This window comes from Castanea sativa, chromosome 10 (genome assembly GCF_040712315.1).
Source record: "Castanea sativa cultivar Marrone di Chiusa Pesio chromosome 10, ASM4071231v1".
Taxonomy (NCBI): Eukaryota; Viridiplantae; Streptophyta; class Magnoliopsida; order Fagales; family Fagaceae; genus Castanea; species Castanea sativa.
Genome location: NC_134022.1, coordinates 20,320,184 through 20,339,099, shown reverse-complemented (window position 1 = coordinate 20,339,099; position 18,916 = coordinate 20,320,184). Strand labels below are relative to the sequence as shown.

Genomic DNA, 18,916 nt, shown 5'->3' with positions numbered 1-18,916 from the left:
CTACCCATTTCTCTCACTCTCAATAGTCCACTCCCTAATGAATTAGGAATTTGAGATTAAGCCATCTAGATCATTTTTTTCAAAGTGTGTAACTTCTACGGCAAGAGCCCCCTTTGAGGTTACCCATATTAGAGATTGGTTCTCTTTTTGGACTTGTATTTGCTAAAGAGCTAAGCCCATTCCTTTGGCAAACGAATCTTCTTTTCTCTTATTTTGGTTGATCAATGACTAACTTGTTATTTTATTGTTAATTTTTTCTTTGTCGTGACCTTGTCACTCGTAATCATATTGTTATATCTTTCTTCGTGGAGTTATTGTTATTAGTAGAAAATGTTTTAGTTATCCTGCTACATCGTGTTCCCTGCTATAACATCTGCAATAGCCTTTCTTTCCGTGAGCATGTGGTACATTCAAGGTTCCTGCCAGGACGCGTTTGCACAAGGATGGCCCAACTTGTGCACAAGCTGGCCTAAGGTGTGTTTCAATTAGGCAAGTCCTGACTTTTCTACCCTAGAATCACTGGCCGTGGTACAGCATAAGCAATCCAGCCCAAAACACAAAAAAGACCCACCACAAAGAGGTTGCATGCACGCACACGCACACACATCAACTTGTTGTAGTCTAAAGTTACAACTTTCTTTAAAAAAATTAACATTGCTACATATTTTGAAAATGCAACAATTGATTGCATGTTCTTTACGCTTTTAACACAGACATCAAATTTTGTAACACTCGAGTATTACTATTTGTATGATTTAAACTTATTTTTTATGTATAATTTAAGACAACAAAACCTTATAATTTAAACAATTGATTGATGATATAGCTATTGATCTTGATTCTTTTAGAAATTTTGCAAGCATGAGGGATATAAGAAAAAAATGTAATCCAATGATCGATTTGTCAAAATTCACATCTAATAAAAAAAGGATATTGAGTGAAGTTGTAGCCTTAAACTACTAAGTTTGTTTTTAAACTTATATATATATATATATATATATATATATATATATATATATATATATATATATATATATATATATTTAAGTGGTAATTTTCTGACATGTACAATTATTTTATTAATATTTATTGGAAGAGAGAGAAATTCTCATGCTATTTTTGTTTGGTCTTCTTCGGTTCTTCTTCTTTCTCTACTCTCTTCTTCCTCTCTAAAAGAAATTCATTCTTCCTCCTCTTTAAATAAAAAAAAAAGCCCACAATCGGTTGCTAAAAAAAAAACTTAGGAACCCGCTCTCCTAAAAAACTAACAAATCCTTTACCAAAAAAAAAAAAAAAAAAAAAAAAAAAGAAGAGGAAGAGAGAGAGAGAGAGAGAGAGAGAGAGAGATGAAGAAATCTTGGTTTGTATTTTTTCTATTGGTGATTTTGGATTTTCTTTGATCTACTTTGGTTTCTCTAGCTAATCATACTATGATTTGGAGAGAGAGAAAGTTGATTAATCATTTCATTTTTTCCTAACTTTATCACCAATGACTTGGGTGGTATGCTATATCTGGATTTATTGAATTTAGGATTTTTTTTACTACAGTATTAACATTAGTTTTAAACTTTAAGGGGTTGATTAAGTGGTTCTTAAGATTTCATGATATCTAGGAAATATTGGGTTTAAAATCTCATGTCAATATCTTTGAGTCACTTTCAAGGAATTTTTTTTCTTACAATAACCTAGTATGTGTTAGACGGACGAGATAATTATATACACTCAAGATAATAGTTAAATACCTGAGTAGGTTAAAATATGTTTGTAAAAAATAAACAATTAAGGTCAACTCTTGCACATGAAATAATGATTCTTAATGGTTAAAATATTGAGAGTTGAAAAAAATTACTTTGAATTTTAACCATTTGAATATAAAAAAGTTAAAAAAAATGATTAAAATATTTAGTGATTGGAGCACTGACCCAAATCTTTAAAGAAGACCCAAGACACAAAAGGCCAGGATCAAAACTAACAGTAGATGAATTGCACTAATTACGCTTAATGAAAAAGTGACTTCTCGCGAGAAATGCCTTAATTTGATGTGATTAGCTTTTTTAACCCCAGCAGAAACCAAACCAGTGCATGTATTACATGGGAAATGACATAAATTACCCTTGACTCACTCTACTTCCCATGAAAAACTCAACCATTTCCTCGTAATAAGCGCTACTACAGTTCTATACCATACCATAGTGGCAGCTCAAACTAGGGCTTTAATACAAGGTTGAAAAGCTCAGTCTCAGAGGAGGAAAAAAAATTCTCTAATTGTTACTCATAGACAATGGGTAGGAAGCCTAAGACTAAAAACAATGAAGAAAAAGCTCCCATGGTAATTTTATTTTATATGTGCGCACCCTTTGTATATATGTTTATGTGTTGCTTTAGAAAGCTAATCTGCACTGGTTTTATCTTTTGTTTGTTGGGTGTCATATGGGTTTGTATGTCTTTCTTTGATCGCTTTATTATTCAGCATTAAGAAAGTTGCTTTCTTTATATTTTTTATCATGCTGTAATGCAAATTGTTTAGTGGAAATTATCGGGTTCGATCATAATCATATTTTTTATATACGGGTTAGGCCTAGCTAATTCGGACTATGGTGCAGTACATATATGTTGGATCAACGGGGCCACGGTTTAGTTCTTTTTTCTATGTTATTTTTGTTTTTTTTTTTTAACTTTTTATGGTTCTTATTTTGCATTTTTGCTCTCTGTATATTTTGAGTGTTTTATATTTTTATGATCATGTTGTAATCCCAATGGTTTATGTATATGTTGGATTTTATTTTTGTTCTACTGTGATGAAATTAGAATTCTATGTTAGAGCTAGAGAAGGGGTTTTGACTTTTGAGAACTACAGAACAGAGGAGGGAAGATTTTCGAGTTGTCTCTGCGGTAGGATATTTTTTTTAGGGTGAACCATGTTTTTTCCCTTCTATTTTTTTGGATTTTTGTTTTAATTGGGAGTTCAGACTTTATTATTAATTATTGGAGGGAGCATTCTAAAATACTAAAATGTTTTTAAAAGTTTTGGTTTCGAGTCTTATCTGCTACACTTTCCTAGTGATCTTCCACCACCAATGTTGCTACCTCTCATGTAATTTGCTAGTGTTAATTTGAAGTTCAGGAACATGGATTATAGAATTTTACTTCATTTGCTAATTAGTTTTTATGTTACCAACTCAAAGCCTGAAAGCACTAATCAATCCATGGAGAGAGTGATATTGCAGCCTGGGAACACAAATCCTTCTCTAGGGGCAGTGGAATCACAGCCTGAAAGTTTGAATCCTTCCTTGGGCAATGTGGAATTGCAGCTTGAAAGTGGAAGTCCTGCTGAACAACAAGCAAATTCTGCGAAACCATCAAATCCAAAGAAGAGGATGACGCGCCACACCAGTATTGTTAGGCGATCTAAACGTGTTCAACATGCAATAACCTCTGCTCTAAACCCGGACATTGTGCCTGTAGTTGAAGAGATAAGTCTAACAGAAACTGACGAAGAACATGACCCACCTCCTCAGAAAGAGCAAAATATGCCTGAGTCGACTGAGCCAACATCATTGGGTGAAAAGAACTTTGAAAAACAAATTGACAACATTGTTCAACGATTAGAAATACAAGCAAAGACCATAGAAGAATTGAAATCTGAGGTTCTCTAATAATACAACTTTGAAGATTGTAAATTGTCATTATGCTTATCTTTGCGATTATATGACTTTGTAAATGAAATTATCAATTATTTTAAACCAGGTGTCCAAGAAGTCTGTCTCGAGTGGAAGCCCATCTGGGGCATATGTCAGATATAAAAGCTTGTATATAGATTCCCAAAAGAAGGTTTGTTTATTTGTGACTGTTGAAAGCATCTATTCTTTGTATTTATGCCCTTATATGTATTTGATTTCATGCCTTTCGTTTTTGTTTTTCCCGTATGCAGATTGAAGTACTGACAGGAGAAAATAAACAACTTTCTATGAAGCTAGAAACTGCACTTGGCAAGCTTGAAGCAGTATGTCTCAATGATCCTCTTAATATCATTTTTATTGTTTCATGACTTATACAACTTGTCTTGTGGCTTATTGTTTAAATATATATTTTTTGTACTTGAACTTTTTATTTATTGTTGTTCTGATGATGAGTACTAGTGGAGTGGTCCTGCATAATGAGCTGCTAATGCAGACTTGCTTGTAGACATCTGTGGAGATATAAGCGATAGTAGTTTTTTGTTCATGTCATTGTATTTTTGCTCATTCTATTATGGTCTATTAGCAATTGGATTTTAATGCCCAATGGCCTTGAAATATAATGACACAAAGAATAAAAGAAATAAGTTCCTTTTCTTTTGTTCCTACCTTAGACTTCTGCTTATCAATTCTTTTGTATTGAAGCTGAAGCAACTACTTTCAAAGTAACAGAAAGCGAAGAAACGAGTGGAGAGGTATGTGGATTTAGCACATAGAAAACAGAGGAACTATTGGCTTAGAATCTCCACCTGTATGTGCTTTCATTTCTTCTATTAGGTACCAATGAACAATAATCTAATTACTCTTTACTCTAGTGGTTGCACAGTTGTAGCTGTGTAATCATTGCGAATCAATAAGACTTCTATTCTATTGTCATATGTTGACAATACATATGACTTGAATGTTTGTATGCTTTCATTATCTTTCTTGTTTTTTAAATGTCTTTATTTAAAAGAGAACAATAGTTCATTGACATTGTGAATGGTATTTATAACAGGGATGATACGTTATGAATACTAATGCTATGACCCTTTTTTCCTGTAGTATGAGAATGGGAATCATGTTTTCTCTGAAATGTTGGGGAAATTGAAGGATGTGATCTTGATCTCAAATCTGACAAAAGCTACTGAAACAGCAGTTAACATGTCATCTCAAGCATTGCACATGTCTCCAGGTGATGATGGTCGTAGATCCAGAAGTCCTGCAGCTAACAGAAAGAGACTCACCACAAAAAGAAAGTGAAAAAGAAATGAAAACTAACACCAACATTCATGGTGCTCTGCTAATTTTATGAGATAAAAATACTTTGTTTGAATCTAGGGCTGTCCTGTTATGCTCTCTTTTGTTTTAAGTACATATTTAAATATTGTCTATCTTTAGGCTCAATGCTTTGAATCTATTAGTGCCGATGACGTTTAAGGGGCCGTTTGGATTTGCTATTTTCATTACTCATAACTCAAAAATGGTGGGACCCATAACTCAAAGGCTATTTGGATTTTGTTTCCAGTTTTTGTTTCCATCACTCAATTCTTTGATTTTTGATTGATGAATTATGAAAATTGAAAACACATTTGAGGTGTTTTTAGTTTCCATATCTCTGTTTTATAATGGCATTTTCGTAAATAAAACATACACCAAGGGACTCACTAGCCGTAACTTTTGACCAAGTCTCTTTTTTTTATTTTTTATTTTCCTTTTTTCTTTCTTCTTCACTTTTCTTTCGTTCTGTCTTTCTTTCTTTCTTTTTTCTTCCTTTTTGCCATTCTCATCTTAGTTTTTTTTTTTTTTTTTTTTTTTTTTGCCTTTCTCATCTCATACCCATAAAAAAAAAAAAAATAAAATAAAAATAAAAAAACAGGGCTGAAGGGATGGGTTGCTTGAATTGGTTTGAGTTTGGTGTTGAAGGACGGTTTGAATTTCGGTCTTGAATCGATGGGTTGCTTGCCGGTTTGGGTGTGGGTCTTTTCTGGGTTTCTTTTTTCTGGGTTGCTTGCTGGTTTCTTGAATCTGTGGGTTTCTTTTTTTTTTTTTTTTTTTTTTATTCAGTGTGGGTTGCTTGCTGGTTTAGGTGTGGGTTTTTTCTAGGTTGCTTGCAGGTTTCTTGAATCGGTCTGAGTTCTGGGTTTTTTTTTTTTGTGTTTGAATTTCGGTTTCTTGGGTTCTCCATTGCTGTGAATTGTAGGTGGGTTCTCCATCGCCACGATCGGGTTGTGGAATTTCTTTGTATTTTTGAGTTTGTATTCTGTAATTATTGAGATGTTGTGGATGAGTGAATATGAGAATGTATGCACTATGAGCTTTGTCACTGTGTTAACATGGATGAAGAAAAAAGTAGAGAAAAACAAAGGCAGGTGAAAAAGAAAAAGAAAAAAAAAAAAGGAGAGATAAAAAGGCCATTGAAATTGGGTCAGTCTGTGGGGCCCACAAATAGTTGAATAATATTGGGGTATTTTAAGTGATAAGTGATGAGTGATGAAAATTGAGTGAGGAGTGATGAGTGTTAAAAAAAAAAAAAAAAAAAAAATCCAAAAAGGCCCTAAATAATTTGAAATTTTGTTTTTGTTACTTCCAAGATTTTATAGAGATTAGTGAAGGTCCATATTAACATGGGATTTCAAGTGATAAGTTGGTAACGAGTAATGACATCCTTTGGTGTCATTTTTTGTTATCGAACCCTACAGCACCTAAACAGGTAACATTACAGATTCATTTCAAATTTGCAACCTTACTGGAATTGTTCAAATTGGAATTAAGGTTCTCTCTCAAGTGGGTCTGTGATGCTTCAGGTTTACAAGACTGAATTACGGATTTCAAAAGATAAAGACTGGATTTAATCAAAAAACTAAATATTTATTCTTTACTTTTAATACGATGTTGCCAGAAGCCTTAAGAAATTTGCAATTAAAGACACTCGTCATCTGCCTACTACTACTGCCTTTAGTGATCGCACTCGTCGAGAGTGGTGGAGAAGCTGAAAAAATCGGCTTGAGGTGTTTGAGGAACTTTGTCATCAGCATCTCTTTTGGGTGGCGGTGGAGATGAGAAGTCTAAGCACATTCCCTGTATGAATTGTTCATATGATGCAGAGAGATCTTGGGAGGTATGTTGATGGTACTCTACAAGTTGGTGAAGGCACTGGTTTTCCCTAACTAGATTTGCATTTTCATAAGCTAATCTGGATTTTTCCGCAAGCAATGCCTCCAATTGAAGCCTCACCTGCCAAGGCCACAATTTCACAAGATTAATGAGCTTATATGGCTTTAAAAGAAGTGTAAAACTTAGGTGTATTCCTCTAATTGTTATATCTTAGAATCTCCAACTAAATTCAATCATAGACTTATTCGCCAATGCCACATAACCCTGTGGCTTATTAGCTATTGGTCAATGCACTTTCTTGTATTTATTCAATTGTCAAGACTACAAGTAGTTCATTTAATTGGGGACTTAAGAAAGTTTTGTCCTTACAAAAGATGAGTAAGAGGAACCAAGTATACACCTACCAGATCGTCTTCCTCAGGTCTTATTCCTTTAGCAAATCCATCACGGAGCCTCCTATTCTCTTCCTCAAGCAATTCACATCTCTCTTGCATAAAACACAAATCCGACTTAATTGACTTCAATTCTCTTGCAAACGAAGCCGCTTTCGTTGCCATGGAAATTGCAATCTGTTAAAGACAAACAAATGAGCAATTCAAACAATATTAATATAAGCTTCCTACTACTTTCTAAAAAGTGTCATGAAAATGAAGAGGTATGTGAGCCCTACGTTTTTGGCTTTCTTCAGCTTCCCATCTTTGAGGCTTTCCTCATTTGCTTTCTGTGAATCATCTTCTTCTTTGTCCTCTGAGCAATGACTATGGTCATACTTTCTTTTCAATCCACTCTTCATCTCTGCTTCATTTTGATGCTTTTCTGAATCCTCCTCTTTACTATCTGAGTTCTTCAGATTGCTTTGGAATATTTCAGTCAATGTGGGTGGTTTAGCTAGATCTCTAGCTCCCTGCAAGCATAAAGGGTATTTTGTTTTAATTTTAATGTAGTTTAGACAAATCAAAACTCATTCCACTAAAAGCAAATTTGATAGTTAAGCCTACTACAACCAGTGAGCGTGTTTGGATGCACTTCACTAATGGCTCATTTCATGAATGTACGGTAAAATATGAGTTTTTTTTTTTTTTTTTTGACATGGGGTCCATCAAAATTCGAAAAAGTCAAACTTTTTTGTGCTTGACAAAAGCATTATTGTCTTTAGTTTGAATCTCATAATTGAATCTGTTTCTAAACTTTGTAGTTTGGTCATTGTTTTTTAAGTAATTCCATAGAATCCAATCAAAAATTTCGAAGTCCTAAGAAAATTGAAGAGCTTGATGTACCTGGAGAGCATTGTCCAGATTGTTGGAGAGCTGTGAAAGTGTGTGGGAAACTGAGTCAAAGCCTCTCATCAGAAGCAATGAGTCTTCCTTCAATCGCTTAGCTCGGTCCGATTTTCCACCATTCTATTCAAAATCCCACAAACCCATCAATCCAATTCTCACATAGCATAAAACTAGCTGCATAGAATTCAATCATATAGCTGAACATAAATAAAAGCACTCACCAATTGAGGATGACTCTCAAGAAGCGTGTCGATCCGGCTGCGTAATGTGCTCCACAAGCGCTTATCTGAGGAGGGACTGTACATAGGAGACGAACCCATGAAGCTTTTGCCCTCCTATAATCAAATTCAGCAAGTTTCATCAATTAGTACAACAGAGACAACAAAATAAAAAATTCACAAAAAATCCAAAATCCAAAATCCAAAAGAAAAATCCATCACAGAAAGATGAAGAAACATAGAGAAAAGAAGGAGAAGGAGAAGAAAGAGACCTGGTTGAGGTGGCCAGGTGATGGTGTGTCCACTGAGGCTGCCATGAGAGAGAGAGAGAGAGAGAGAGAGAGAGAGAGTTGTGTGTAACGGCTAGTTTTAAAGGAGCTTTGCTTTAGGGGATGAGGGAATTTAAATAGATGAGTGGGACTGGCTAACGTTATAAAAATCTAATCTTTGAAATATTGTCACTGTTAGAATCAATGAGAAACTGGGACTTGTGGCTGGGATCCACTACATTTATGATTATAAAAAAAAAAAAAGAAGGTGCTTTCAACGCGCCCAGTGGGTACAAAATTTAGATCCAATGGCTGTAATTTTTTATGAATTTATTAGCAGGTTAGTGATTACTGCTCAGATTTTTTTTTTTTTTGAGAAAGATGCTCAGGTTAAACTAGTTAAACTGGTTTAATTGTAGTCTAATCAGTAATGTATTTGTCACCCATATTTGATATTTGTGACACTTTGGGTAAAAGGGCTAATGGCTTTGTGAATTGTCTATTAATGAGTAATTATTCAGCATTGTTTTTCTTCTCTCATGTAGTAATGTATTAATGTGTTTTGCTAATTAAATTGATGATGAAACTAATTATTTATGTGAGTGAAATGAACATTAATTCATTTAAAAAAAGTAATGAGCATTAATTTGAAATGAACATTAATTTTTAGTAATGAATAATTTTCACTAATAATAGAGATCCAGATATAGCTTTTCTAGCTTTAATTTTGGGCAGACATGACTCACATAGTCACATGCCATGTTAAATAAGCTTTGGTTGTCTTTAATTTTCAACCTAGAAATTTGAATATTAATCTCCAATAAGAGCTCAAGATATAATATTTTTGACTTCGATTTTTTGGCAAACGTGCTTTATTGATGAAGGTTTGTTTGTCTCTGAATTTTTACCTAGCGATTTTCCATGATGAAAAATTATTGTGTACTTTCGGAGTACTATATATACATACTCTCTCGTCTCATATGAATAGTGAGTTCCACTAATTAAATTCATAGTCGAACCTACCATTCATGTGAGAGCAAGAAGTACGCATTTATAATACTCCGGGAGTACGCATTTATGGTACTCTGAAAGTACCTAATAATTTTTCATAATTAGAGGATATATATCATGCACCAGGTGCAAAAGTCTCCATCATAACATGAAATTAAATCCCATACTTGTGGGGTCCATGTATCTCATACATGACGTATTTTATTCGATGCTTCAGGGTGAAATATTATTAATACAATCCAACATAGTCTCAACTCTCAAACTTTTGTGAGGCTTGGGAATTCGGATAGTCCAAAGTTTACAACTTTCGATTTGAAACTGAGTTTAACCACTCAGTTTCTTTAATTCTGAAAACCATTAGTCCATGACCATTAGGAGCTAAGGTCAAAGGATTCTGCCATTATGGTACACTTTGTTGTAATATTCAAACACCTCGAGACATGAATGAACTTGAAATTTGAAAGTCACAATAGCCACATGGGTAAATTTTTATATATTTTGTCTAATTGAGGTTAAAATGGCCAAATACCACAATTTTGCAAAATTTGTAGCAATTTAGCACTGTTTCGGAACTAATTAACAATGTACCACTTTTTAGGTACTCGAGTTCACTAAACTTGAGTTCTAAATGGTACTCGAGTTTATTAAACTCAAGTTCCTAGTTTTTATTCCACCGTGGCACTGATTGAGCTGGCATTTGGCATTAAAAAAATGCCATGTGATACTTGAGTTTAATAAGCTCAAATATTGTGTTAGTCTGTACCCGAGTTTCTATAACTCGAGTATGGCACGGGTATAACAAATGAAATGAGTGAAATCATCCAGATTCATACTCGAGTTTCATGGACTCGAGTACTGTGTTAACAGTACCCGAGTCCACTAAACTCAAGTATGGCTTGTCTATATGTTGTTGAAAATGGAACCATCAAAATATATTGTAGGTTCCGGCTTGGAGAGCTTGCCAATGTTCTCAGAGTGAACACCTTGGGATCACTGTTGTGTTGAACCTCTTGGTATTCTAAGAGAAGGTTCAGAGCTGCTTCAACTACTTTCACAAGCAGTATTTCAATTAAGTTCTACCTCTCCTTTCTCAAAAAAAAAAAAAAAGTTGTAGCTTTTCCAGGTCTGGACCTTTTGATCAGACATAATGGACATTTTTAGCTCCAGGTTCCCCAATCACATAGATAGGAATACATTTGAAGGAAGAGGCTTTGTTAGAGCCATTACTGTTATCCACTTCAATTTCATTTTCCCTGGGGAGGAGAGCCATTATTGAACACAAATTTTTCAAAGAAAAGGAAAACAACTATGATTATGAAAATAATATCAATAAATTACGACATGGAAGAGCTTTGATTCATTGGCAACTGGGAAATTACACTACCTTTATCAAGAGGAATTGCAAGAGACAAAGAAGAATATTGCAGTGAAAGTAGCTCCTCTTTGTTATACTTCAACCTTTAATCTATTTCAAAAAAGTTGAAAATGAATCGTGATGGAGATGGACTGGTTGAGCCATTTAGGTTTGATGGCAAGATATGTACAAGTTCATGCCTTACTTCAATTTGAGTATACTTTTTACAAAATGAAAAAATAGCATCCTCAGTCAAGAGCCAACAACCGTATAGATCCATCTTTTTTTAGAGTTGCTAAGAGATTGAATAAACTGAGCCCACTGTTTGACAGCACAACATCATGAAAGCTAAGGTTTGTCAGCTTTGGGAAAGATGACAGGTAGTGCAGGGAGACATTTGTAAGGGAAGTACTTCTAAGAGACAAGTCTCTCAACTCTTGGAAGCTTGATAAAGGTTTAAGAGTTGCATCCCTGACATGAGTCTGCTCCAAATTCAACAAATGATTGAGACTTTCAAGTGCTTTCAGTGAGAGAAACAAGTCTGGCTTAGCACCTTCCTGGTGAATGAAACCTGAAAATCCATAAAGAAGTTTCACAGTATAACAAACAAAAACAAATATCAATTCAGGTATACAAAGTACAAGTGAAAGAACTTGATGTTACATCATCAGGAAAAGAGTAGAAAGTACAAATTTATTGTATGTTAAATTCCGCATAATCAACATATATTTAGAGTTTAATTGGTAACACCTATTAGTCAGACAAGCTATTGTTGTTCAGCCTCCTAGTCTCATAACAGGACAAAAATAAACAATATTAACTAAGATCATATAATTGATAACATAAAAAATCCCAAAACATAAACTATACACAGTATATATATGGTAGGGTACTGTTGATGACTCTTTTTTCGCCCCACGTGGCACTACTTCATTAGCAACCCATGCCATATCAAAATATTATTGATTTTTTGGGTAGATCTCTATAAAGCCCAAAATAAGCTTATATCTCATGGATTGGGCTCACATGGCCCACAAGATCCTTACTTCAAGAGGCGAATTCATGGTCCACATTTCCTTTTCATTAATTGGGATCATAACCCCACGACATCATCAACATCAACATATAGATCGGGTTTAAGCAATGAATCAAAGCTCACCATATTACCTCTCTTACACTCATGGCAAGCGGCTTCTTCAACAAGAGCCCATACTTACACAAAATGACAACAAAATCTAAGGTATGTCATCTCATCTTCGGCTTATGATCCAAGCTCATAAGTTTTTTTGGGGAAACTTTGGGAGTTGTGGTTTGGAGGGCCAAGAGGTATGTTCAGTAAAGCTCCAACAGTTTAAAGTTGATAAAAGAAGCATGTTGCTTGGCGTGTCTTCTCCAACTCTCTAAACTCTGACGATTCTGTGTGTAGCGGGTAACATATGGTAAGCATCCCTTATCACATAGCACTTTAGATGATAAATTCCCCATTGCTCTTTTCCTAAAACTCAATATTCATTATGTGACAGATATTCAATATCCCCAGCCATCTAACTGGTGGGAAAATAACTGTTCATTCAATCCCCAGCTGTTGCTATACAAATTTGGAACTTCATTTTATTATTCTACATAAACTACAGCTAAAATCTAACTCAAACACATGGCCTAATCTGATTGGCTATCTTTAATCTCTAACTATATGCAAAATTTTCATGATATATTTCATACCCAGCTGCTGTTTGCCACAATCAGACCATATATTTCTCTACCAGCTGCCAGAGCAGAACATCAAGTACTCTTCTTGCTCACTAAGATTATGTCACAGTACAATGAGACCTTGACTAAATCTCTAAAATTTCGTTAACTTTCAACCAATCCTTCTATTACTTACTAGAAATTTGTTGTAATGGAATCTTGCACCAAAAACATAAACATCCAAAAAATGAAACATTTCCAGCAGAACCCCAGCAGTGTATTCAGCACTTGACACCTAGTTAGAAGTGATATCATCAGCTATTTAATGCTGAAATCCCAGCTGCCAGCTACTATACCCAAAATAGCAAGATACCCTTAAAAGAGATTTTACCATTTTCAGCCAAATCCATATAATAAATGCTGAATGTCCTCTCCAGCAATCTGAAACCACCTAGCTGACCTTATTTGCTTTTGCCCAGAGTAACAGTTGTCTTATGACAGTTGTGATATCTGTCTCATGATATCTGTCACAGCTTTTCTTGACAGCTGGGACAACCTTTTCAGAACAGTTGTGACAGCTGACCCAGCAGCCTGAGCATTATTGATTTTTTCTCATTTGGCTAAAACCAAAACCAACCAAAACCAAAATATCTCCCTAAGCTCTTAATGAAGTTCTGAGATTTTAGTTTCCAAATCAAGAACAAAACTCTTCAGCCCTTAGCTCATAAATGCCTTCATAAGCCCTCATCCATCTTCCCAGCAATAAACCCAAGCAGCAAATCCCAGCAACTTTGCTAAACACACTACAACCCTATTACCTCTCTTATACTTATTCTCTCATTCTCCATATTCAGAAAATACGTTTATCTTACTGATCCTATCCCCAAATACTTAAACACATCTCCATACTCTTCTCTTACAAAATCTTTCCTCTTGAAAAGCAATCTCTACAACTTCAATGGTTATAATCTCATTTTTTTTTTATTATCTTTAACTACCATATCTTTCATACTTTTATATATCATACATATTACAAATACTACATCCCACAAAACATCTCTTTCTCCACTTCTCTTACACAATCTCATATACATTTGCTACACCATTGCATATGACTCACTACACTCTTCTAAACTCCATTCTCATACTCTCTCACTCTGAAGTTCTACTGTTTTGCTGCTCATAAACACATATCAATACTTTGCTCTACCTCTCATACTAAAAGCCTTCTCATGGAAGGCACAAATACTTCATACAAAAGCCCTTCTTGTAGAAGGCAACACTATTCATAACTTAACAACAACTAAAAGAGCATTGTCAAAGGGAAAACTCATTTAAATGCATAATAAGAGGGGCAAGCTTAACCAGCCCCTACACATAGCTGGGCATACTCTTTCTCCCTCTAGTTACACTCATTTTCCCCCTTTGATCTTGAAGTTATCATAGCAAATTGCCTCTCTACCACTGGGGCCACTCTGCTAGGATATCATCAACTCACAGAAGCTGTACAGCTGGGCTACAAACCATACAAAGATAAGTGACTTTGCTTCCTTATCTTTAAATTTACATTATTGAGTACATGATTACTTCACATTTAAATACATATTACTTTATTCCAACTACTATTACAACTATTAACCAAGGCTTAAACTCATTTAAATGCATGATAAGAGGGGCAAGCTTAACTAGCCTCTATCACTAGCATTCTGCTGGAATCCTATCCGCTCACTGATGCTACACAACTGGGCTACAAACCATACGAAGATAAGTGACTTTGCCTCCATATCTTTAAATTTACATCATTGAGTACATGATTACTTTACTTCTAAATAAATACTACTTTATTTCAACTACTGTTACAACTACTAATTAAACCTATTATATCAAACACATATTACATATTTATTTAACCATTATCGTGATTCTTAGACTTTGGCTTTGATGGTTTTGTAGGCTTAAAAGTATACTAGTAGCCGTTGGACCACGTGGCCCAATGTTGAGTTCCGAGACGTAACTCCCCAAAAAGAACCCGGGCCTAGCAAAGTCACCCCTCCAAAGGACCACACGTAGCCGAGCAACCGAAAAAGGCACCCGAACAGGTACTTGAAGATGATCATGTTAACGGAGGCCAAGTCAAAGTTGACACTCTTAATGGTAGGGTACTGGAAGATGATCATGCTAAGGAGAGTGCCTTCACAATTGTAAAATATGCAATTAGAGAAAACTTCTAAGATCCAATAGGTTAAAAGTGGAAAAGTGAAATCATGGCCAACCCACAAATGACCTAACACCCTTCAGAGAAAAGAAAAGAAAAAAACATTACATTACACATAGGGCAGTTACACATTACATTAACCAATTAGTATGCAATTTTTGTGACAAACCAAACTGCAATGCTAATGAATTTTTGTATGCATCCTGTAGGAAAAGTAGCTTATAGTATAAATGTCATATTTGTTCCTTAAAATTTTATCCAATTTTTCTTAAGTTATAAAAATAAATAATTGAATGGCATATAGCATGCATTTTGATCTAATGGAATATAGCATGCATTTGTTTCAAGTTGCATTTAGAAGGATGCCACGGTTCAAACTTAGCATACCTAGTCCGCGAGACCACCACTTGTTGGTACCTCGTTCTGCTTAGGGCATGTTCTTCGGTTATGCCCCTCTTGGTCACACAATCCACATTGCACCTTCCTTCCCCCCTCCTTCCATGGTGTGGTTCTCGGCCGTTTCTTGCCCTCATCCATCTCATTCCTGATTCATGTTGAGACAGGGCAACCTTTCTTTTGGATCAATTGGAGGTTAGGGATGAACCTTTGAGTTTCTTTAGGATTTGGCCATGATAATCTATCTTTCAACATAGGGAAAACGGGAGCATAGCTCCAGAACAATGCGTTCACGCTATAGTATGGGTCAATGTACTACTCTGCATCATGTCGATTCCTAATACAAACTGCAATGACATGTGAACATGGTATCTTGTATAGTTTCCATTTCTGACATGTGCAAGTTCTTTGCAATAGATTAACTCCATGTGTGTGATCCCCATGTCCAGCAGTCCTTGGATTATGCGGTGTATCTACTTGATATGATTGTTGTTGCGCGCTCAATCTCGTCACCTTGTGATGCTCAACCTTCGCCTTATTTCTCATGAAGATATCCAAAGCATATTTACATTGTTTTTTCCCTGAATTCAACTGCACTATGCTCTTATTGTGACAATCATCGAAGTAAGCATTCAGTTTGAACCATGTATATTTCACTATTGCCATAATGGGCAGGCTGCGAGCACCCTTTAGAATACCATTGAAGCACTCAGAGACGTTTGTAGTCATCGCCCCATAACGGTAAACCTTGCCAAAAGTTAGAGCCCATTCGTCTTTGGGCACATCCTTCAGATATTGGTGCACATCCCAGTTGACATTCTCAACTAATTCAAATGTGGCATTGAACTTTCGCTCCTGGGTAGCATTTCCTGCCCTCCATACTAGATTCTTTAAAGTTTCATTGTTCCATCTAGTGTTGATGTTACTGCATAGATAACAAAGGCAATAACGATGCTTTGTCATGGCAGGCTGCAAAAAGTCTCGATTAGTGTCTCTGAAGACAGCTTGTATCCCAGGGTGTCTGTCAAATATGGTGCACAATTTGCTCCGGTCAGTAACATACCTTCTTATACAAGCCAAGAATCAACCCCAAGTCTTTGTGCTCTCGCTCTCGACAACGGCGAAGGCTAGTGGATAAATCTTATTATTAGCATCTGTCACCATTGCAATCATCAATTTCCCTTTTTATTTTTCATAGAGGTGGGTTGCATCAATGCTGATCACAGGCCTACAATGCTTGAACCCAACAATACATGGACGAAAAGCCCAAAATACGGACTTGAATGTACGAGTTCCCTGTTCATAATTATTGTCCACTAGTAACTTATATTTTGTCCCCAGACTTGCATCCTTAAGTCCTGCCAAAAAACGCGGCAACTCTGCATAATAAGCCTCCTTAAAATCCCCGTATATAGTTGAAACAGCCTTTTGTTTGGCATCCCAGAACTTGTATGTGAACCATAATGATTACGTTAGAAATGAATACAAGTTAAATAATTATAGTTGAAGAAAAAAAATCAATACTTGTAAGGCTATAAGATGAAGATAATATTTCTTTTTCTTTTTTCTTTTTTTTTTTCAATTTCATTTTTCATAATATAAGTTATTCATGGGTTTTGGGAAAAAAGATCATGCTTATACTTCCATGAAGACTAATGTCTCTAAATTGTATTGAAAAAAGAATGCAAGTTAAAGAATACCTTGTAGTGAAATACTTCATGTTTTAAGTTTGTCAAAGCAACATGGCGTAAGTTCTTTATCTTATATGCGGGGTCTTCTCGTATATAGAGCTCAACTATGTATGCTAGGAACACCGAATCAATCATCCGACCATCATGAACATTCTGAATTTTGTCGCACATGTGGGGGTCCTTGCATTTTGCGATCTTCCAAACATTGTCTCCCTTGCAACAGATCGCATGGACTGGCCATGGACAGGAATAAACCGGAGCACCGGCACCAACATGCTTGGCGTAAGCCTTAAGAAACCTAGCGATCAATGTGCAATGTGATTGAAAGGGAGATTGAGAGCATGTGGGAGAGTGACAGCGAGATTGAAAGAGTGAGAGGGAGATTGAGAAAGTGAGAGTGATGAGAGAGTAAGACTTTTTTTTGATATAGATGAGAGAGTAAGACTGAGTGGGAGTAAGATTGAAAAAGTGTTTTAAGTAGCTCAAATATACCCGAGTTCAGTGAACTCGAGTATGAGTCTGCATCGTGGAAGTAATTAACCCAAGCCATACTCGAGTTATAGAAACTCAGGTACAGACTAACACAATACTCGAGCTTCTTAAACTCAAGTATCATGTGGCATTTTTTAATGCCAAATGCCAGCTCAGCCAGCGCCACGGTGGAATAGAAACTAGGAATTTGAGTTTAGTAAACTCGAGTACCATTTAGAACTCGAGTTTAGTGAACTCGAGTAAATAAAAAGTGGTACATTGCTAATTAGTTCCGAAACAGTGCTAAATTGCTACAAATTTTGCAAAATGGTGGTATTTGGCCATTTTCACCGTCTAATTGAACTTAACATAGTCCAAATATGGCATATCCTGCTTTGGTTTTGGGCAAAACATGTCATGTTAGCACATTGACCTGAGCATAGTCAATGTTATAAACCAAACTTTTTTCCAAGCATTAAAAATAAGCATTTCTGTTGAGAAATAATCAAAGTCTGCCAATTGGTTTGAAGTTATTGATGAATCTCAAGCAATAAATTAGTGAGGTGGAATTGGCATAGGTGCTAGTTTCAAATAGAGTTATTCTAGAACCATAAACTTAGCCACATTTTTTTTCCACAACTATCCTATATGGCAAATTGTGACTGACTGTTTGTCACTTTCATATAGATCCACTATTTTTTTTCCCATTTACAACCAGTCATGTGAGCCTATTGTGAAAACGTTTATGATCTTAGAACTTTTTTTTAGATATTGTCAAGAAAGAAAAATGAAATATTCGTTGGTAAACTAATAAAACCATGAAGATGTTTCATTTTATGTTTTTTTCCATGAATCATTAGACAACTTTGAGTTTTTTTTGGGTAGTAAAATTTTGCATCCTCCTTCTATCCAAAATTATAAGGTTCAATTCTTATGAGAATATTTCACCTACATGACTCGTTTTGTTTTTGTTGAGAGCCAATATTATTTACAAACCAAAGCAAATGAGCTTAGCAACTAGCAAGAGACACCTCAACACTTCTTAGGTCCAAATGTAATTAATAGCCCAATCTTCAACGTTAATGAGACTGGTTTTACTAGATGGCTGGCCCAGTCCTAAGCCATGGAACATAGCCCGATACACATATCAAGGGACAATGTTCCCTTGGATGCAAATATGCTTGAGCCCCGAGAGCATTTATAAGACACCCATGAAATTATCTGCATTGACTTAATTTTTACAAGGACAAAGTTTAGTTACTAAATTGATTGAAGTCTATATATTCTTTTTATATCTTTCATGCTTACAAAATTTCAAGAAAATTAAAGATCAATAGTCATGTCATTAATAAATTTTTTAAATTGTAAGTTTTTATTTTTGTTTTTGTTTTTTTATGAGAAATATGTAACTTTATAAATTATTGGAAAAACAAAGCATCCTAAAATACAAGAGAGTCAACAAAAGGGGGGTGTTTCTTCTATCCACGAT

At 35.3% G+C, this 18,916-nt stretch overlaps 2 protein-coding genes across 5 annotated transcripts; one reads left to right on the top strand and one right to left on the bottom strand.

The window, feature by feature from the left end:
* The first annotated feature begins 2,161 nt into the window (after window positions 1-2,161).
* Window positions 2,162-5,241, top strand: LOC142613932 (uncharacterized). 4 transcript variants are annotated; one of them, XR_012840327.1, is made up of 6 exons: window positions 2,162-2,329; window positions 3,186-3,647; window positions 3,748-3,831; window positions 3,932-4,003; window positions 4,782-5,045; window positions 5,118-5,241. XR_012840327.1 is itself a non-coding variant. In XM_075786455.1 (6 exons), exons 1-5 carry the CDS (start codon window positions 2,282-2,284, stop codon window positions 4,404-4,406), a joined length of 690 nt encoding a protein of 229 aa, XP_075642570.1. In that variant the 5' UTR covers window positions 2,162-2,281; the 3' UTR covers window positions 4,407-4,432; window positions 4,782-4,975. The 4 variants fall into 4 exon arrangements, 3 of the variants coding, with proteins under 3 accessions (XP_075642570.1, XP_075642569.1, XP_075642568.1); XM_075786455.1 differs by lacking the exon at window positions 5,118-5,241 and adding an exon at window positions 4,383-4,432 and having other exon boundaries at window positions 4,782-4,975; XM_075786454.1 differs by having other exon boundaries at window positions 3,228-3,647; window positions 4,782-5,241.
* A 1,324-nt stretch (window positions 5,242-6,565) lies between these two features.
* On the bottom strand, window positions 6,566-8,715 carry LOC142612986 (uncharacterized). The gene is made up of 6 exons (XM_075785161.1): window positions 8,604-8,715; window positions 8,335-8,448; window positions 8,111-8,233; window positions 7,504-7,737; window positions 7,238-7,402; window positions 6,566-6,953 (listed from the first exon to the last, which is right to left on the bottom strand). The coding sequence occupies exons 1-6, from the start codon at window positions 8,646-8,648 to the stop codon at window positions 6,675-6,677; spliced, it is 960 nt and encodes a 319-aa protein (XP_075641276.1). The 5' UTR covers window positions 8,649-8,715; the 3' UTR covers window positions 6,566-6,674.
* Between the last annotated feature and the right edge of the window lie 10,201 nt (window positions 8,716-18,916).